Source organism: Vicugna pacos, chromosome 5 (assembly GCF_048564905.1).
Source record: "Vicugna pacos chromosome 5, VicPac4, whole genome shotgun sequence".
Taxonomy (NCBI): domain Eukaryota; kingdom Metazoa; phylum Chordata; class Mammalia; order Artiodactyla; family Camelidae; genus Vicugna; species Vicugna pacos.
Genome location: NC_132991.1, coordinates 55,348,258 through 55,370,578, shown reverse-complemented (window position 1 = coordinate 55,370,578; position 22,321 = coordinate 55,348,258). Strand labels below are relative to the sequence as shown.

Here is a 22,321-nt window from a genome sequence, read left to right as displayed (position 1 = left end):
CTTTTTTTTTTAATTGATTGTCTTAGGAAAATTAGCCTGAGACCTTTAGAGTCTGCCACATCTAACTATACAGATGGACTGCTGGACCCAGTTTTCCTATTGGGCTGGTAGTAACAACAAAAAAATACATTCTCATCTACCTATTTGAGGAAGAGAACCAGAGAACAACCATGTCTTACTTTGTTTAGCTTTTGTTTTTGCACTTACCTCAAAGGGTTTTATATCTAGTCGTCCTGTCTTACTCAGTGAGGTACGTCTTTCTCTCTTTAACTCTCCTACAGCAGACATTTCCGACGAGTAGTAACTTCTTCCACTTATTGATGCTCTTCTTAGTTCTGCTATGCTGTGTCCAGTTTTTTTTAAACATTCCATCTTAAGTTTCTCAAGAGGTTGAGTCTTTACAGAAATTACTGCTAAGTGTTCTGAGATAATGTTTGGATCTATTTTGATTGGTTTATCCCCAACATATGGAACTATTTTAATTGGAGAGTCCGCTACAACTGAATTTTTATCTGACTTTCCTTTATCTATGTGAGGGATCATTTCAACAGCATGCTCTTGTGCCTTTTGAACAATTCTATCAATGTCTAGATCTTCATAGATACTAACACTTGAATTCTGTGGACTACATACATCTAAGGGAAAATTTGAAACTCCATTAATAATTAAACTAGCCACTTTTTTAGGGAAAACTCTGTTTGCATTTTTTATATCATAATAAAGTTCTTGATGGGTTCCAGATTGTTGTAGTATATTACTGTAAATCGAATCAATAACCTGAGAAATCATTTCTATACTTTTTGTATTTAAAAAGCGTTCTTCAGGATCAGCGGCAATAAGACTAATATTACTTTTGGAAATTTCAGCTGTCACAGATTTTGTCAGTTGAGATGCAATTTTATTTAATTCAGGCTTTGATAAGTTTTTCGCATCTTTGCTTGAGGCACTTGGCAACCTTACTATTTTAGCCAAGAACAAAGCCAATGCTTCCTCTAAAAACGTGGCATCTAACAAAGAACCTTTCTTGGATGAAGCTTTTTCCTGGGATCTAAATTCATCAACAATTTTGACCACTTTTTCCATAATTTTTACAGCTTCCAGAACTAATTCTGAATTTGACAATTTTTCCTCCACTTGAGGTTGAAATTCAGAATTGGAAATTTCTTTCACCATTAAGAAACCTATTATATCAGAGAGGACATTACTCTTACCCATTAAATCTTTAAATATAGACATGTGTGAGCCAGAGTGTTTTAAAACACTGGTATAAACAGAATTAACTACTGTTTCAATAGTTTTGTTGTCAGCTAAAGGTACAGCAGGCAAGTCCTTCGCTGGTGGTAAAACTTTAATCTTACTTTTCGAGATGAATTCTTGCATTGAATTTAATATTTTTGAGGTTATTTTTTGCATTTCAGTTTCTAGAGATTTGGGTTTTTCCTTATCCACTTTTGGAAACATAGTTAAAAGCTTTGATAAAAATTTTACAGCAATTTCTTCTATTATGTTGTAAGGCAGTATACGAGCATGTGATGGTTGAGGCTGGGGAGCATCAGCAGTTTCGATAACATCCTTAAGAATATTTTCAACAACACTGTCAACTTCTGCACACTGATACGGGGTGAGCTCTCCAGAAAAGTAGTTCTGCAGCTGATTGCCAGCCACTTCTCGTAGAATTAAGTCAACTACAGTTTCTGAAAGAATTCTACATCCACTGGCTACACAATTTTGTATAATCTCTTGTGATCCAAACTGAGACAAGAGATTATCATAAAGTGACTGAACCACTAACTGAATAATTTCATCATCATTGGGATGTAAGGATTCTACATACTGAATAATCGTATCTTCGTCTTTGGAGATCTCTGCTGTAACTGTACTTAATAACTTCATTTGAAGGAAATCTAGTTCTGCAGACCAGTTGCCCTCAGATGCTTCTGCTTTGGTATTGGATACTGTTGAGAAAATTTTAGATAAAAGAGCAGAAATCACATTCTCTAAAAATTCATGAGGCAGCATGATGGTATATGGTGATGATGTTTGACATTCTTTGCTGGCCATTTGAGCCACCTTTTGGATCTTTTTAACAACATCCTTAGTTTCCAGAGGCAAACATGATGAGGCTGGTACTTCATCACACAGTATCAAATTAAGCTTATGTTGAAAAATTTCATTTATCACTGCACTAGTTAGTCTTCTTGCTAAATCCCCTGTATTACTCTTTATATTCTTACAAATGGAGCCTTGAGATGTATATTCTTTCAAAATATTGCATACAGAGGAATGAACAACTTTGCTGACCAATGTTTCATCAATGGCAGAAATTTTATCTAGGAAAGGTATCTTACTTGAAGAGGGTTTTTCAGTTACTTTATGCATATGTGGCATTTCATCCACAGTTGTTTTTTTAATGTTGGATGATGCTTCACCTATACTTGATTCTTTATGCCTGGGTGGTTCTTTAGAACTTGATGACACAGGTGGAAAAAACTGATTTTCTTTATTAGGCCTAAATACCTTAATTTGAGCATCTGAAAACTCCTTTAGCAGTGAATCAATAAGTCTCATAGCTGTGTCATAGAGTTCAGCTTGGTTTTCATCATCACTTACGCTTTGACATGTATCATATGTTTGTGTTTCTGTTGAGGAAGAAAAGATCAATTTGTTAACCATTTCAGTGATTACATCTTCTAAAAATTTAGCAGGAAAAATTCCAGGTTTACTTTTTGGTGGGTACTGAGGACTGTCTAGTTTACTAGGCTCATTTTTAATCTTCTTAACTTCCACTTTATCTCTTTCTCTTTTTTGCCCCCTTTCTTTCTCTTTGTCCCTCTCTTTTTCTCTTTCTCTTGTTCTCTCTCTCTCTGTTTCTTCCTTCTCTTTGGCAGAGAGATTTTTGATAATTGAAACAGGCTGTGTAACATCCTTGCCAACCTCTTGAATTACAGGCAATTTTGTATGACCTGGAGGACTTTGGAGTTTTGAATAATCTGCTGATTCTTGAGAATGATATATTTCTAAGATATTTTCATAAATATTTTCAATGACATTTTGAACACTTTCATAATCTGAGTACTGTCCCTCATTTGTATTTATTTGAACTGGAGTGTCTTTTCTCTCCTCATTGTTTGCCTCTTGGGTCACTTTCAAAGTTTTCTCTGTTGTGATCCCTGTATTTCTCACTTTGGATGTCAAAGGAGGTAACTGAAAGGGCTTGTCTTCTTTTTTAAATGGATTTTCTCTTGTTTTATCATTCTTCTTTTCATGGTTTATTTCAAAATATGATCCAGGTATTTTCTTTTCACATTCTGTATCATTAGTAGCTACTAGACATTGTGTGTGTACCTCTTTACCTTGCCTCTCCTTATCTTTTGAAGCTGATATGCTCTTCTTCTCAATTTCATTATTTTTAAATGTTACACAGGAGCCAGATTTGAGAGTATCTCTACATTTCACATTAGTAGTTAGAGAAGTAACTACTGATACATCAGATTTTTGAACTGAAATTCCCATTTTATTTTCATTCGCTTTCTTTTTACTTGCCACACCCGCAGCTGACCCTGATACCAGGCTATCCATATTGCTTTTCATAATTCTAGTTACAGAAGTAACTACTGAATCTTGGATGTCACCTTTTTTCATTAATGTCTCCTTAGTTTTGAAACTTTTATTTTTACTCATTGTACCTTTATCTATTCCCAAAGTATCCAACACATTTTTCTGGTCTGAGGTTAGAGAAGTGTGTTTGTATGAGTGTTCTGGTAAAGTAAGTTCGTTCCCTTTTAAACATCTATTTATTGGTGTAGAGGTTTTCTGTGGAAGGTGTTGAACCCTTTGGGTAATGTTATCTGGATTTAGAAATGAGAAGAAGGTGGAAGACCAGTCTCCTGAAAAAAGTGGTTGAATTTTGAACACAGAGATTGCCTTCTGGGCTAAAGCAGCAACCATTTCTATAACAATGTTATTTTTTTCATCTTTCTGAATATCATTAGATCCATACTTTGCTATGAACTGATCATACACAAAATTGGATATATTGTCAACTGTCTCTTTATCAATTGGTGGAAAAGAAAATATTTCTTCAGCTTTTGGTAGAACTTTAATTTCACTTTTTCTAAATTCTCCTATCAGAGACTTTGCAAATTTTATAGCCAAGCTCACAATGTCTGGCTCTGGTGTTTCTGTTCTCTTAGAATCTTCAGCAGTACTTGGAAGAGAATAAAACTTGCGAACAAGGTCAACAATTACATCTTCCAAAAATGTAGCTGAATATAAAGAAGACTGTCTCTTTTCTTTACCAGGTTTACTAAGTACAGAGACATGGTCATAATTAGTTAAGTTACTAAAAGATGATTCTTCACCATGTAAAAATGGCTGCAGGTGATGATCCATGATTTCCTTCATGATGAAACCAGCTATTTTACTGAGGAATAAGCCCCCTTTTTTGTCTGCATCTTTCTCAACTTCAGCTTGAAATTCATATTTTTTCAAAATATTACTGCATATAGAGTCAACCAAATTCTCAACCACTTCTGACTGCATACTTTCTGCATTCTCTTCTGCTGTGGCAAGATAGATCTCATGTTCAGAAATTTCTCTGATAATCTCATCAGTCAGTTTTGATGCTGCATCTACAAACTCATAATCTGGTGAAACCTCTTCCTCTTTCATTTCACTTTCACTGTAAGATGAAGGGAAGATATGCACTAGAAGCTTATAAATAATATCTTCTAAAAGAGAACGAGGCAGGACAGTAATGCATGATGGCAAGGCATGACTGTCCCTCATGATGACACTGAGCACATTTCTGATGATGTTATCAGCTTGAGGGGAAGAATATGAAGAAGACACTAATTGTCCTGAAACTAATGACTGCACCTGATAATCATAAATTTCTCCCAACAGCAAATTATATATTTTTCTTCCAAAACAAACAGTGTCACTTTGTATAGCCCTATATATTTGAATCAGAGACTTATATTCATCTAGTATTTTTTCATAAATTAGGTTGACTGTTTTATGAACCATTTCTTTATAGCCTTCTGAAAAAAAAATATCACCATCATAGTTATCTGCAACTAAAATCTCTGATGTGCTGAACTCCAGAACAATTGATTTTACTAATGTTGTAACAATGCCAGTAATTTTGGCTTTTACAGCTTCTGGGTTTTCAGCAGCCAAGACATTATGTGAGAATGCATAAAGGAGTTTACATAAAAGTTCAGAAATTACTTCCTCCAAAAAGACAGCTGAGTTCACGATGCAAGACAATTCTTTTTGTTTAGGATCTGCTGCTTTCTGTTTATATTTCTGATCAACTGCAGCTGAAAGCAGAGATTTATCTCTAGATAAAAATGACTGAAGATGATGGTTAAAGATTTCTTTTATTATAAAACTTGCTATTTTTGAAACAGGCATATTACTTATACCTTTTTTATCTTTTGTAAGAGACTGGTATATATTTGTATGTGAAAGATCAGCATAAATGGAATCAACCATAGACTGGATATCTTTTTCTGAAATCATACTTTGCTTTTCATTTCCATGCTTAATAATACATATTGCATGTTTTGAAATTATTGACATGATTTCATTTATCAGCTTTATGACTGTATCACTTAATTCTGATTGAGAAATATCTGGGTGTTCTGCACTGTAGGCCAATGGACTCATCTGAGATATAAGCTGAGAGACAATTTTTTCCAAATGAGTATGTGATAACATAGTAGTATATATTGTTGAAGCCTGTCTTTGGAGTCTGGATTTAGTAATGTCACACTGAACTTTCTTTATCAAAACATCAGTACTAAGTTTGGAGTGTGACCTAAATGGAAGCTTTTCTATAAGATTTGGATGAATTTGGAAATCAAAAGTTTCAGCCAGGATGACTTTAGTTATCCTTGCAGCCAATGTGTCATTTAGAAAATCTTTATCAGGCATTATTTCCATTTCATATTCTTGCAAAACTTGGCTGTACACCCTGTCAATAATGTTTTTGACTGTATCTCTCTCCACTGGAGGCAAACATATTTTTTCCTCAGCATTCTCTAAAATGCTAACTTGGGCCTTTGAGAATTCCTCTGTTATCAAATGTGTGAGTTTTTCAACTTTATGAAACAGTTCATTTTCTGAATCTTTTACTGATTTTGTTTGTACAATGCCTAACCCCCTGTGGAATATTTTGCTTAAAACCCCAGAAACTACATCTTCCAAAAAAGTTGAGGAATAAACACTGGCATAAAACCATTGCCTTCTCTCATTGCCAAAATATGTGTATGATGAAGGTAATGACTTTCTGTCCACAAATGGCTGAAGATGCTGTTGACAGATATGTTTAATGATAAAACCTGCTAGTCTATCGATAAGAACATCATCACTACTTGTGATATTTTGCTCAAGTGATGCCTGAGATTCAGAGCTTTGTGAAATATTTTTGAATACTGAGTCAACGAGATGCTGAACATCATCTTCTGAATAAACAAACTTGGTTTCTTCTTCATCTTTTGAAAATCCAATTTCATGTTGGGAAACTTTCATCCTAATATCACTGATTATCTCTGAAGCAATTTCATTGAAATTAACTCCTGATCTATCTTTTGGAGTTTCTCTGTCTGGAACAATGCTGGATGCGGAAGGAAAGATTCTAAATAACAGTACTCTGATCATGTCTTCTAAAAACGTGTATGGCAGCAAGGTGTTATACGGAGATAAACTCTGACTTGGGTTGGTAGATTTACTGATGTTACTAAGAACGTCTTGAATGATATTCTCCGCTGTTGAAATAGAGTATGAAGAAGATGACAGGTCCCCAGAGAACAGTGGATGAAGAAGGTAATCTGAAATAGCTGCTACAACTAGGTTTGTAATTTTTTCCACAAAAACATCACTGACTTCAGGCTTTTTATCAACCCCGGGGTCTAGTCCGTGCTGTTTTAAAACATTTCTATAAACGGAAGTGACGAGTTCATCCACAACATCTGTATGCACAGAAGGGTAAGACTTTCCTTTGTCATCATACAAAAGGTGAACTTCAGCTTTGTCAAAATGGTTATTTATTGAATTTACTATTTTTTGGGTCATGTTTCCCAACTCAATTTCAGTGTTGAACTTTGGACTGAAAATCTTTGATAAAAGTCTGGCAACAATTTCCCTTACAAAAGTCTCAGGGTAAATACGCAAGGGTGAGGGTGTCTGGGGTCTGTGTGACTCTATGACTTCACTGAGAACCTGTTTAACCATATTTGATATTGCATCGGATGGAGTCTTTGGACGAGGCAAACCTTCTCCACACAAAAAAGGCTGAAGATGATTTTCAATAATCTCCTGGATAATAAAGCTGGCAATTCGGTCAACCATAATTGGGCTTCGACTGATTATACTTCTCTGTACTGAAACAAGAGAGTCAGATGTTTGCACAATATTACTATAAACAGAATCCACCATCTTCTGGAGGTTTTTTCCAGTACATAGAAATTGATTATCATATATAGTGAACCAAATTTTATGTTTTGAAATGGCAGATATAACCTTATTTATTATGCAGGTAGACATTTCATTAAAATCTGAACTCATTAAATATTTTTTTCCCAAAGAGGAAGCCTTACTGGGTGGAGGAATGAGCTGAGATAGAAGTCTTCTGATGATATCTTCTACAAATGAGTGTGGTAACATGGTGCTATAGCCTGTTGAAGACCTGTATTGGGAAGTAAATTCTCTCAGGTTATTCTGAAGTTTCTGTAATATAACTTCAGCTCTGAGAGGGTAATATGAAGTATGTGAGAGCTTCCCCCTGAAGCAAGATGGGAGTTGGTAGTCTAAAATCTCTAATAATATGCTGTTAGTTATTTGTTCTGCTGTTGAAATACTGTCACATGCCAGATTACCACCACAGGTCACTTTCAATTCATATTGCTGTAAAACATCATAATAAACTGAGTCAACAATCCTACTAACAATGTCTTTATGAACTGGTGGAAAACACAACCTTTCTTCAGAATTCCGTAAAACAGTGACTCCTGCATTATTGAACTCATTTACCACACTGTTGACAAATAATGCATTCAACTCATTGAGCTGGGCCTCAGAAATGTTTTCATTTTTGACCCACAGTGAAGTCGAGAGATTAAAAAACAGTTCTGAAATTATTTCCTCCAAAAATGTGGCTGAATAAACACCTGTATTCATATCTCCTGGATAAAGCTTATTATGGGTGGCTATTGTATCCATATCCTTCATTCCCTGTCTTTTAAAAGGTGACACATTAGAGGGAGTTACTGAGTATTTCTTGCCAAACGGTGCTTGTATTCTGGAGTTAACTATACTGGGATTATTCAGGGATGCTGTCAAAGCATTGCCGTAACTCATGAGTCCTAAAGAATCTTGACCTTGTCCTAATCCTGTTAATTCTGGTCTTTTTGCTTTCAAGAAACTAGACTGTATTTCTCTTGTTCTATGCTTCAAATGCTTGTTTTCAAAAGGTGGACTTTGAGGGAGTTGTACACTGTGACATAGCTTGTCCATCAGTGATTTAACCAATCTATGGGAAATAATAGTAAGCATAGAATCTGATGACAATAAATCTTGATCCATTTCTGCCATATTTTCCAAAATGTCCAACACATAATCTCCTTGAAATTGTTCACAGTCCATCACTCCCTTACAATAATCAAATTTTTCATCTTCTACACTTTGAAGTATTTTGAAAAGTTGACATTCTCCTGCTGATATTTCTTCAGAAAAAGGGCTATTATCAAGAAAGACAGAGTTTGTGCATTTTTCCAAAAGTGTTCTAATAAGTTTCTCACATACAATATTGAGTAGAAAAACTGATTTGGGGGTAAGCCCTAAGTTATTTCCAAGTATACTATTTTTTTGCCAGTCATTTGATGATGAGAAAAATGTTTTTGCTTTTTTATCACAATCCATAGCCTCACCTGAGTGTTCATCTGGTAAAAATAAGTCCAAAACAATATTAAAAACTTTGTTGACTACTTCTTTGGATTCATGAGTTTTTAGGCTATGAGCCAGACTATCTAATTTATATGCCAGATAATTTAATTTATTTTTTTGAATGAGATGTTCAATTTGGTGAATAGATGATTCCTGTTCTCTGGAAGCTTTCTGTCTTTGCATGGTATTTTTTTGGTCACAAATGGGCACATGATTGCTTCTAAGCATGGGGAATGGTATATTTCTTCCACTATTTTCAATGTGATGATTTAACCCTATTTCCTTGGACAATATATGAATCACTCCTATTAAGAGATCCTGAAAGAGATCATCAAAATCTGCAGAAGCTACTCCTGGGCAGTAAATGTACTTCTTTTTTAATGAAAACATTTGCTGTGCAGTGTCAGCCTTTATGATGTTACTATTTAAAAGGATTTCAGTAATGGTTTCAGAAATACTTAAAGCAAGTTCGCCAATAGAAATCGACTTACTCTCAGACACTTGAGAATCAATTGAAATAATCATGTTAAATGCTGCATTTTGTCTTTCCCATGCTTTCTCTTTTTCTTGGCTATCTTTGGTACTATCAGGAATGCTTGAAATTAAATGGCAAATAACAGACTCAGTGAGATGTTCACAAAATTGATAAAGGGAAGAATCACTGCATATGCTTCTTAGAGGCTGTTTTGATTCATATTTTTTCCTTGACAGTGTGGAAACAATAGACACCTTCTCCTCCCTGGAAACTTAACAAAGAAAATATTACCATTTTAGCATGCGTTAAGGGAAATATGGAAAATTCAATATACTGGTCATTGTTTACATATGAATTTCACCTTTGGAACACCTCATTGGAAAAAAAAAAGGAAAACCTAGTCAAGAAAGATACTGGGTTTTCTTCAAGTAGTTACTTCCCACCTATGGAGCCTTAATTTTAGCCATAAAGTTGAGAAAATACTGAAAAATTAAAATCTCTAAGTCACAAGCTGATACCTGTCTTGTTTACATGGTTAAAGTGCTCTAAGATGTTGGAAATCCTGGCACAGAGAAATGATTTCCAAGATTGGTGTTACATGTTAGCATGTCTGCAGTGATCTCTACAGACCTCATCTAGTTATTTAAAAAATGTATTTAGTCAAAACATTTGATGTTGTGTATTACTTTCAGAAAGCTAAAGGGTCGTGTTGCAATAACAATTTGAAATAAACATGTCCTCACTCCACAAAGGTTAGGGATAAATTGTAGTGTCTGTAGTAGTTTATCCCTGGGTTAGTTTGTATTAAAGATGATGGGCCAACCCAGCCAGGCACAGGACTCTCTTCTTTCTTCTATTCAACAGACTATCACAAATCACATACCTACTTGGGATGGCCAGTTTCTCAGAATGGTGACCAGATCAACATATTTTTTTTCTCAAAACTTCTTCAGAATTTAATAATGTGTTCTATACCTCTGCATGTAGAATCAGGCAAGACTCTGTGGAGAGGGGAGGCTTTAAGCTGAGCTTTGATGGCTAGACAGGCTCAATATTTGGCTATATTGAAATGACAGGAGGAAAGAGTGATCCACATAAAAGGAGGGGCATGAGTGAAATCACTGGAAGGCCCTGGACATATCTCGGAATAGAAAATAGACTTGCTAGAAAGAGCCAAACACTGATAGGATGGAATCATGAATCTTCTCTTGTTTCTGCTGTGTTTCTTTATTCTCTAAGTTCAATTAGGCAATACCTGGAGAACGTCTGTTTATGACCTTGCAATTGCAGGCACACATTTGTCCACCATAAAAGAACACCAGTTTTGAATATAGAAGATAGCCTTGCTGTGCAGGTGGATAGGACTGGTAGGATGTATTCTGTTTGAATGATGGGTAAGTGATATATCTGGACTGGTGAAGTAACAACTAAATTACTGGTAACTAGAATTACCGATCCAGTTCAAAGCTATGATATTCAATTGAATTTTACGAGGTTTCCAATAATCAGTAGATTTTGATCTACAAAAGTGGCTATCATATATGGTTCAACCTGATATATATAAACATTTTTTAAAAGGAGTGAAAGTATCTTTGTAAACATGTTTATCTTTGTAACATATTATTAGGAATTTAATAATACTGGAGTGCAAACAAAACCAGATGTTTTATATTACTGCTCTTATAAACTGTGACTAATAATGGCAGACACTTCAACTGTACACGTTGAAAAGTTGAATCACTAACCTTTAGTTAGTTATCTGTACATTTGGTATGATTATGAAGAAGCCATGTATGAGAACTCTGAACTCTTTGGGACTTATACCTCATGTTGAACAAAATCCCCTGGTTTGAAATAGACACATTTTCTCCCAACTGCACATACAGAAAATTGAGCAACAGACCTTTTCAGATTCAAACCATGTTAATATTTAAACTTTTTTTATATCCTTATATATTAAGAAGTAATACCCTACCTCCAAGACTGTTCTCAGAAAAATGGTAAATGCAGGTTCTTATACAGGAGATCATTTAAATGTATCTATTTTTTCTAAATTATGCCCACTTCTAAAGTAGGTTATCTCTTGCTTACCTCTAGTTTCAAAGTTCTTGAAATACATGACCACAGATGTGGTGACGTGTCTTGCTACCAGGTGAATTTCATTTGGACCCAGTTCATGATCAGCAAAAGCAATGACTTCAACTTCCTTCAGAGTCTTTAACGTAGGATAATTCTTACTTTCCCACTTTTGCAATAAAGAAATATATCCTCTACTGGCTTCAGTTTGTTTGTATTCTTCTTCAGGTATATAGCTGATTCTTTTATCCCACATTCTAAGCAAACTTTTCTCCTCACTCTTTTGTCCTCCAGATGTTACAGACAAAGGGTTTTGCCTTGATATGAAAAATGGTTTCATTGTTTCCATGCTTTCATTAAAGTGTGGTTGACCTGGAAAGCCATAGCTTGACAGAACAGTATTGACAATATTTTCTGCAGCTAAACATATTTTGAGTGGAGAAACAGTTGTCTGAATTTGGTTTGGCTCAACAACTGGTTTGGGGATCTCATAATGAAATACTCTTGGATTTGCACCTTTTCTCATTTCTATGAATGACATGACTTGCTTTAATGCTGCTTCTGTGGATTCATTTTCTTTCTTTAACAGTTTTTGCAAGACAGTGCCTTCAGGGAGGGAGCTGTTTCCTTTCATAGCTTGGTCAAAATAGCCAAAGTCAGATTCCCTTGGGTTATAGTCTTGTACTTTGTTTCTAGAGCATGATGGTGTATTTTCTGCAGCAGACCTTTCCATTGGCTCTGAGCTTTTAATTGTGTCTTCCACAGGGGCTCTGGCATATGAAGGTAAATTTGATGAAGACTTATACTTTTTTTTCATCTCTTCCTCTGAATAGAAGTCCAAACCAGGTACAGTGATCTGTGGAGAATTATTTGTAAAACTTGCTTCCTTTGACTTTGACATGGGTGTTTTCACATTAGTGGCTAATTCAACCTGATTAACAATGTAGGTATTTTCTACTCCTTGGAACAAACTTTCCTTTGGAAGGTTTTTGATCAGAGACTCACTGAAATGAGTACACTGGTCCATCAGTGTTCCAATGATCTCACTTGCTGCCATGTTCTCTTTCAATATGCTAGTTGAAGATGGCTCTGCTTGGCTTATTTCTTTGTCTAACTTGTTTTTAATTATATCAAGCATGTCACTGACAATGTTAACAGCATATGTAAGTAATTCTGAATGGAATGAATGAATCTGTAGAAGGGTATTCTGTACATTTTCCTTGGAAGTAACAGTACTTGACTTGGATTCATCAGAAAATTTTTTTAGTGGTTGTAATTTTGGCAAGATATTTTTGCTTAATAGTCTCTGTTGGATAGGAAAAAGGTTTTCTATAGGCATTTTCACTATTTCAGAAAACTCGTATTTAGAGATATGTTTAAACTGTAAGTCTACAAATGACTCTAACACATTTAAAACCCTTTCTACAATTTCTCGAACAATTTGGTTGCTAGAGTCAAAAGAAATTTGGTCTTTTATCTTAGTGTTATATAATGGTACACTGCTGAGGATGTCCTTGGTTGGAAAGCCATGTTTACTTTTAGTAGTAATGTGTTCTTTCCTACATTCTAGAGTTTCTTTACTGTGTGTGGTGGGCATCTGGGACAGAAAGCACAGCTGTAATTTTTCAAACAGCATTTCAACAATTTCCCTTCCAAACATATTAATTTGTGCTTTGGTGTCTTCAGCTCTAGAAGAAGCTCCTTTAAAATAACTATGAAGCCTGCTTTCACAATCCTCAAGATGTGGCAAATCTAAAAGTGAAAGAGAATATTCTAATTCTTTTGCCTTTATTGAAACTTCAGTGAAAACATTTTCAGCTATCATCAATAGCTTACATTTTTCATTTTCCATGCCATTTGATTCTGCTTGCCATTTGTCAAACATTTTCTTAAATATACCTTCTTTAGGAAAAATCTGTTCTAACTGTGAAGAAACATTTTCCAAGTAAAAACATGCTTGTGGTTTGGCAAGAGACCCTGCATCTATAGTCCCCTGTGAAAGTTTGGGATCATCCAGATGTGAGAATTTGATCGGATTAGCCAAACTGTGGTTATTTGTAGCATTTAATCCTTGCAAAACTGTATTAACTATTTTATTTGCTGCCATGATTTGATCAGTTGGTAAAGCTTTAGCGTTTACCGTTTCTCTAGCTTGCTTCACCTTTTCAAATTCTTTTGCAGTTGTTTTCAGGATATTACTTATTATATCCTTGGCATACATTTTTAGTTCTGAAGCAGGTAATTTTGTTTCCAGTAAGTTTTTGGCATCTCCCATTGACAGGATTTGTGGCAGCCCAATGGCAGTCTTGGACGAGCTCTCTTTTGGAGTCTTCTCTCCAGGACCTAATTTGGTCTTGCTTTTGGTCTTAGCATGACTAGTTTCTACGTGTCGTTTTGTTCTAAATTTAGGCAAAGGAGTAACTTTCGATCTTGCTTTTAAATTCGTTTTAAAACTCGGCTTAGGACTCCCCTTAGGGCTCACTTTAGAACTGTGTAGTCTTATAGGCTGTGACTCGTCAGAACCACCTTCACGGGACAGCGTCTCTTCTAGATAAAGTGAGGCAAAATTTGTGATCTTTCTGAGAACCACTTGGACTAAATCCTTACCCATTTGCAATGGTGAATATTGTAAAAAAGATACAGAAACATTTTGATTGCCTGCATAGGGATAAACCTGTGGTAGCACATATCTAGTGAGATTACTTCCTATTCCTGCTTGTTTAGTTTCTCTGATGCATGATGGTTTCTTGGGTAAGATATTTTTGTCATCTGCTTCTACTTTATTACATTCCTGTAATGTTGTCACAACTACAGAGTACATTTTCTCCAAAACACTTTCAATTATGTCATTCGCTACCCTATTAATATGTGACTGAGAGAAATTTTTTTGTGTTATAGCTGATGTTTTAATTTTAGAATTAGATATAAAGTGAGGGATTGCTTTAAATGAAGGCAAATAGCCTATGATTTTCATTATTCTTTGATGCACTTTATTTAAAACTTCTTCCACTGCACTGAATAATGCGGTTCTTTCTTTTTGTTTTGATTCTTCATTTCTCATAAATATTTCTTCCAAAACAATTACCTGGCTTTCTGTTTCCAAAGCCATTTGGTTTTGCTCTAATAGATACTCTGAAAACAGATGTAGTTTGTCTGTTTTTTCCTTATCTCTTTGTCCCAGAGATACTTCATTTGATACAGTTAGTTGTGAAAGTAAGTTAGGATTGTCTTTTGAGTAAAAACTAATTTCCTTTAAAGATCTTTTATCATATAAAATCTTTAAGATACTGCTGACATTTTCACTCACAGTGATGTTTTCTTGGAATGAAATGTTGTTTGGATGTGGATGCATCTTTTGGATTTCAAGGTCTAAGTCATTTTTAATAAGCTTCAAAATGGCACTGGCAATGAAATCAGCATATTCCTTAAGACTAGATTGTGATAGGTGAATTATGGATCCAAGTTTTTCTCTGTAACTGGCAAAAGTGGAACCTGTGAGCTCTTGGCCGAGAATAGTTTCAGTTGATATTTTCAGAATATTCACATTTGATTCCCCCTGGCTTGATTCATGAAAGATGCTGTCATCTTGTTTACAGTTTTCCAGTTCCGGGCTCATAAGTGACTTTTCTTTAGTCTGGAAAGTGAGATTAATTAACGAATCTATTCTTTCTGTGGCAAATGATTCTAACCGATTGAAAATAGTTTTAGTAATAAAGTCAGCATTTTCCTCACATGAGTCAGGAACAGATTTCTTGGTTTCTCCTCTCTCTCCTACAGTTATCTGACTATCATTAGCATAAGCTGATTTCAGATTTTTTGAAGATGGAAAATACTCTGTTTTTCTTTCACTTTTTGAACCCATAAAAAGAGGCTGTTGACACACTGCTTTTGGAAACATATCACAAAAGGTTAAGGGCAATCTTGCAGAAGTAGAATCTTTTGCATTTATGCCAAGTATGACTGGAGAACTGAGATTATGAAGAACAATATCCACCATGTCATTGGATATCAAAGTAACATCTGATTTAGGAACTGAATGTTTTGGAAGAAGCTGATTTTCACCCTCAATGGACATTTCAGAATTTGCTCTGGAATGTTTACCAACTATGCTACATTTCAAAGTAGGCGTGGCAAATGAGAGATTATTTTGATACAGTGTCTTTTCATAAATATCACATAAGATACTTTCAATGGTATCCTGTATTTGAAACTGAAGTGCCTGTCGATATGCAGTCTTACTAAACAGCTTTTCAATACCTTCTTGCTGATCTGAATCAGTCTCTTTGCCAGAATTGTTGTCGTCACATTTTCCTTTAGATGATATAATATCTAACACTGTGTTAACAATCTGACTTGCAATACTTTCAGAAACCACAATGTTACTAGTTAAGAAAGGATTTTCCCTCTCTTTATCTAATTCATGTTTGATTCCTTGTAAAACTTTTCTGGCCACTTCTGTTGCATATGTATTCAGTTTATTCAGAGAGAGTTGACATGATGAGTTGGTCTTTTCTGACATAATATGATACACTGAGCAACAGGAAAATTGATCATCAGAATACAAATCTTTGGCTGAAAATGCTTTGCTTACTGTACTCTTATCCTGCTGAATAGGGAAAGCCACTGGAACTGTGAAGTTTATTTGGGGAAAAAAGAGAGAGTTTACTTTAGAAGTAGCAAAAGCTTCTAAATTTGTTAATATTGCCTGTACAATATCTTCAACTATGTTTACTTTAGCCTGTTTGTCAGCACTGAATTTGGACTGAAGAGTGGATGGATTCTTGTCCGGCACTGTAATGGAAGGCTTTCCTCCTCCGAAGCTGTGGTCATGAAAAGAAACATCTGCTGAAAAGGTGATGGTTTTATACCTACTTTCACTTGCATTTCTCTCTGTCATAGTCACTGAATAAAGTTTATGAAACACAGTTCTAACAACATCATCTGTCACTACAGTTACGTCTGCTTCAGACACGAAAGGACCCATCATTTTATCTATACATTGAACAGATGTTTGAGCAACTGGCCCATCGACAGTCTGAGGGATGCCACCTGAATAGGAGAGAGAGAGCACATTTAACTGACTGACCAAAGCACTTTGAAAAATTTCATTCAAAATGTTTCTTATGATGGGAATGACTGGAGATTTCTGTGGTTCTTTGAGTTTCACTTCAATTTTGTTTAAAGTCCTTTCTAGAACCCATTGTTGAAGAGAATCTGATTTAGTTTCTTCTCTTAGTGATGTTCTCTCTCCAGTGAATTCTTTCTCTGTATTTGCAGTATCTTCTAGAAATGAATCTGATTCAGCTCCGCCAGGAAGAAAATTTCCATAGGTTGGCCTGTACCGGTAAGTTTCAGGGCCTCTCTCTTCAGATTCAGTTTCATTAAACATATCTGAGGATAGTCCATCTAAAATTAAATTGATTATATTTTTAAGTGTTTGTTTCTCAGGTGGTGTGGTTTTTACCCTTGTCTTCAAATCTAAAGAGTTCATATTTAATTCTGTTTGAATAGCTTTCAAAATAGTACTTGATACCTTCTTTGCCTGCATGTATAAAGCAGACTGAAGTGTGTCTGCGAAAACACGGGGACTTTCACATGCCAAGTCCATCTTACTGCTTTTTTCATTTCCATCATTAATGGAAACCATAGTTTCTAAATTTCCACTGGCAAACCCTTCCAGTTTAGCAAAAACCGTATTAAGAATATCTGAAGCCACAGCTTTCAGTTTATTTGAATGTATTTCTTTTGTACGCCCTGTTCTGGAAGACACAGACACTATAGTTTTTTCCTTGCTTTTGGTCATCTCTTTATTATCCTTCTGAACCATCCTGGAAATTATGCTGGAGATTATGTCAGTGCATTTGGTCATTTCCTCAATAATTGAAGCAAATGATAGGCTGTCAATATCAAGAGACTCTGAGACAGCTTTAACTCCAGAACTTACAACACTAGTATCCATGTCAACATTACATAATTTTGTAAGGATATATTCCAAAATTGTTGCAGAAATGAGCTGAATATTAGACTGCAGTTCAGTGGCTGTTTGCTGATGCTCCATGATCTTCTCTTCGTTTAGCTGACTACCAGATGGCTGACAGTGAGAGGGGGCTCCTATTAGCTTGCATAACATTTCATACAGTGTTTCCCCAATGCTGTCTAACACCTGCAGTCTGGAATTCTCTTTGGGATCTTCTCCATTAAAGACACTATGGAGAGCACATGGAGTAGATAAATATTTGTAAAAAGATTTTTTATCCTGCCTACTTGGCAAAATGTTCTGTTTATCAACATTGTCAGATCCATATGAAGTTGTAGGCTCTGGATTATCTGAAGGGAGTGAAATATCACTTTGATCTGAACGTCCACTTGATAACATTTCACAAATACAAGTTAATAATGGATATGCCATAATGTCATCATTTAGATTTGAGGCAACAGATTCTAATTCATCAGTGTCAGCAAAAAATCCTTTTTCTGTAAGGGATTTGGTGTGGTCTGTTTCCCTAAGATCTAGGTTTTTCTTATTGCATTTCAGTTCATTCTGGATAGCATGCAAAACAATGTTTACTACTTTTGTTGTGTAAGTACTAAGTTCAGATTGTAATGAAGACCGACCTGTAGATGAAGGTTTATAGCCCACTTGCAATTTTGGACAAACTAGTAACTTCAGCCTTTTAAAAACTGTATCAATGATCTTACCAATAAGGTCACCTACAGGTTTAGGTTGAGTTTCTTCAGATTGTAACAGGGAAGGCTTTGTAGGATCTACATCAAGTGAAGATAAATATTTCATTTTCTTTTCACTGCCAAACCATATTTTTAGGGGCTTTTTATTTGGTGCTGCTTTGACCAGATGGAGAGTGTCAGAACTGTCGAGAATATTTTGATGAACTGATGATGAAATGGAACTTTTGGTGGTACTGGGAAAGCAGCTTGCCTTATGAAGTATATTTAACACAGCATCTGTTATTTCTTGAGCCACTGTACTAATTTCTGACACAGAAAACATCTGGGCCATCCATTCTTGATGCGATAGTCCTTGAGTTTTTTCTGAAACAGGAACTGAAGCTTCATTGTCAGTTTTACTGTCTAAGTGACCAGGATGAACAGAAGGTATGTCCTTGAGCATTTCTGTTAAAATACTTTTAACTATGTTTTCTGAAGCCTTTTGTATTTGATACTTTTGATCTTGGCTGAACAAAATTTCTTTATTCAAACAGGGCTTTTCTTTTAACATTTCTTTATTCTTAAAAGATGGTAGCTCAGCCTTTAACCTCCGATCACAGAATGCAACCTTGCTTCTCGGAGAAGTGGGCTTTGTAGGCAGTTTGCTATTTCTTTTGTATTCAAGACAAGTGTCACCTTTGGTAAACCAATGCGCAGGAATGTGTTCTTGTGATTTTGCTTGTTCATCTTTGAAAGAAGAAGCAAGCACATTTTCCACTATTTTATCTATTTCTTCATTATCATCTTCAGAATAAAGGACCATGCCGGGAACATTAATAGGTGGGAGTGGCCTTCCAGACCTAGAGCCAGTCGATAATCTAGTGCCAGTGAGTCTGTACTTTTCTTCAGTTTCAGAAGGATTTCTCAGTCTAGAGTGTCTACATTTTTGATCATCTACTTTTACTTGTTTCTGGTGTAGCTGAGTGAAGATATCGTCGAGTAGCTGAAGGAGTATTACTGTTTCGTCAGATGCAATAAGTCTCTCATTATTAAGTTCAGTTTGTACATATCCTAGTATGGTGCTGACTGCTTCCTCTATGTAGCCAGCTAAAGAGGACTGGGAAAAAATATCTGAAATTAAATTTTGTATTTCTTCTTTAACAGTTAAATTAGTTGCATCAGGTTCAGGATTACATTTCTCTTTGTTGATTTTTTTAAGGAACATACATCTTGGGTCTGTCATATTTTGCTGATGGGAAAGTTTAGTTGCATCTTCAAGATGAGGAAGTTCATTTTGTTTGTAAGATGCAAGAGTCATCAGTTTTTCTAAAATGGCATGCACCATATCCTCTGCAATATCACACATGGGTTCCACAGTGTAAGGCAGTGAGGCTGTTAAAACTTTTCCATTTGATGGAATGAGAGATTCTCCACTGGGTGTTAAGCCTGGTTTAATGTTGACTGACAAATCTTCTTGTGAAAACATCTGGACACGTTTTTTCTCGACTGCAGACTGTAGCTTCTCAAGCATATTTTCCACGATTTCTGAAGCTACTGAGCAGATATCAACATTGGAGACCAAGTCTCCTTTTTCAGGCTTACTTTGGTCAACAAAAACTTCGGCAGTAACGGAAGAAATAGAAGGAATGGCCTGTGTTAAATCAGATATTATTTCTTGAAAAATGCTTTCCAAAATCAATTCAGTTTCCCCCTTTAAGTGACACTTAAAGTTAACAAAAACATTTTCCAAATTCTTCATTTCATTCACGGTTTTTGCTTTTTGATCAGAAAGCAATGGACTCTCTAAGCCATTTGTTTCAGTGGTAGCATCCTTCAGTTTTTTTGTGCCTGTTTCAAATGATGCTAGGTGACTATCAGATTTACAACTTCTGAGCTTAGGGTAAGTAGATATTGTGCTGGTTTTATTATATTTGAGTTCAGATGTTACAGGTTGTCCTTTCACGTGATATGTTTTTCCCACAACTGTTCTTTCCACATTGGCAGATGGTGGTTTTAAAGGTGTGGCTGGTCGCCTTACTGATATGTCAACGGCACATGTGCAGGGCTCTCTCTGGAGTGTTTTAGTTGCTGCAGACGTGTAGCTTCCATATGTGAACTCTTCACTGCATGTGCTGCAGAAACTCGAACTGTCTGAAGAGAGGATGGAGTCATCTGACACTGGGTATGCTTTACTTTGCAACCTTTCTTCATACTTGGTGATGGCTGGGTACAATATACTGGTCACTGTAGCCACAACCCAGGTCATTATATTCTGAATTATGCTGTTCAGTTCTTCAGACGTTACCTGGAAAAGAGGCAAGGAGTAATGGAAAAAAATCATGTAACAACTTTTATCTGTTCTGGGACAAAGGGTAACTTTTTTTTTTTTATGTCAAACAGTGCATAGCTTGATACCATCATGGTTATAAAGAGAACGTAGTAAAAGAAAAAACCTACTTAGAATTTCAAATTAATTTCAAGTTGGTTTATTCTGTACTATAGTAAAATATTTTATGTATAAGTTTCCATTTAAATCTCATTCCCTGAGAAGATTTTTGTTTTGTGTTTTTTTGTACATTTATTGCTGGGATAAATGACTTTTTGGTAAAAAAAAGAAAAAAAAAATCACCAAGTTGCTGTCAGTGCACATTAAATACATGTAGTTTGGCAAGAGGAAACACAGTATCTACAACCCAGCAAAGAATTTCTCAAAACAGATGTGGTCAAAACATTTGGGAGCCTTTAGAAGCATTTGTCTAGTAGCTAAGACGTATGGATGGAAAATAAGCCATCTCTCATCCTCCTTCCCTGCTGCAGAGGGTGAGTCTGTGCGTATATATGGAAGTAACTACACGTAATTGTTAAAAATTATTTGATAGGCAACAAAAAAGTTTATCCTTTATGGAGATTGAATGGCTCTGCATCCAGCAAAAAAGTGTCAATGCAAACTGCCTGAGATTGGAAGCCTGAGAAAAAATGATGCAATGAAGGAATAAATGAGTTTAGACAGAAAAGTCAGAGGAAGCCAGAACGGGGTCTCAAAATGTCAGGAGTGCTGGGCAAAGGTAAGTGTTGGAGAATTCCTCACTTTGAGCCAAAAATAAAAATCCAGGGACTAGATTTGAATGACCACTTCCTTGATGGTCAGTGGTGCTATCCTGGATGTTTAAATGGACCATGAGTAGAAACAGAATGCATCTGTTTCTATATACCTCTACTTATGTACTGAAAATATATTTTGGGCTTCAAAAATCCTCTTGCCTATAATAAACTAATAGTCCATTTTTAAACAGTTATTACTCTTAAGACATAAAAAGCAGCAAATACAAGTAACTGGCAGCAAAGCCTGGAAGGCTGCCATGCAGGGAAGAGAATAAGCAATAGGATTCTTGTAATGGGACTGTTCACACCCAAAATATTGTCTCAAGTTAGCAGAATCTTATTCCCATTTCAAGCCAACATTCAAAGAGAAGTTAACATCTATGTAGTATACTCTTTCCTGACACGTTTCAGTATTGTGGCACCCCAGGGAAAGCCATTTTATTCTGCTCTAACCACTGAATTTCCTGACGTTTTTTATTGTACAATGGCTAGTGGTTTGAAAACGTATTTTGGATGACATCATCTTTCTGTAACACTTACATAATTACATCCAAAATCAAGTATTTTAAGAATAAAAACAAAGAAATTATTATAATCTACAACACATAAATTAAGACATTCGATATATTTCTTACTATCAGAGACAATAAACAGACTTACATTATTACTTATGCTAGGTATGAGAAAAAGATTCCAACCTTGACTTATGGTAGAAAGATATTCCTAGTTTCCTATGTAGTAAAGTATGATAAATAGAACCTAGTTTTCAGTTATTTTCCATTATAATATTAAACTGAGAAATATTCCCTTGAATCAAATCTTTCATATTTACTACTTGTTCTATGAACTGAACTTTCATGTTGCTACAGGTTCTATAAATTGAGTCCACATGAAAAAATATGTTCTTAACCCCTTTCTCTTTCCTGACTGGTCTGACTAGATCCAGAGTGGGGCCTTACAAAAAATAAACCCTCTTATCTAACTGTTCCAAGTCTCAGCTCATAGGTAACCAGGTACCTTTTTATATGACCTTCTTAGGTAAGTAGGGCTCTT

General features: G+C 35.5%; 1 protein-coding gene across 3 annotated transcripts in view; it reads right to left on the bottom strand.

Annotated features, from left to right (window-relative positions):
* Positions 1-22,321, bottom strand: part of FSIP2 (fibrous sheath interacting protein 2) — an 87,770-nt gene that overhangs the window by 16,182 nt on the left and 49,267 nt on the right. Inside the window, exons 16-18 of one of the 3 annotated variants that reach the window (XM_072961270.1) lie at positions 11,516-20,471; positions 9,441-9,695; positions 208-7,388 (exon numbers count right to left, since the gene is read on the bottom strand). In XM_072961270.1, the coding sequence (XP_072817371.1) occupies positions 208-7,388; positions 9,441-9,695; positions 11,516-20,471 (16,392 nt within the window). Of the gene's footprint in view, positions 1-207; positions 9,696-11,515; positions 20,472-22,321 lie in introns of all 3 variants that reach the window. The other 2 variants (XM_072961269.1, XM_072961271.1) reach the window with 2 other exon arrangements.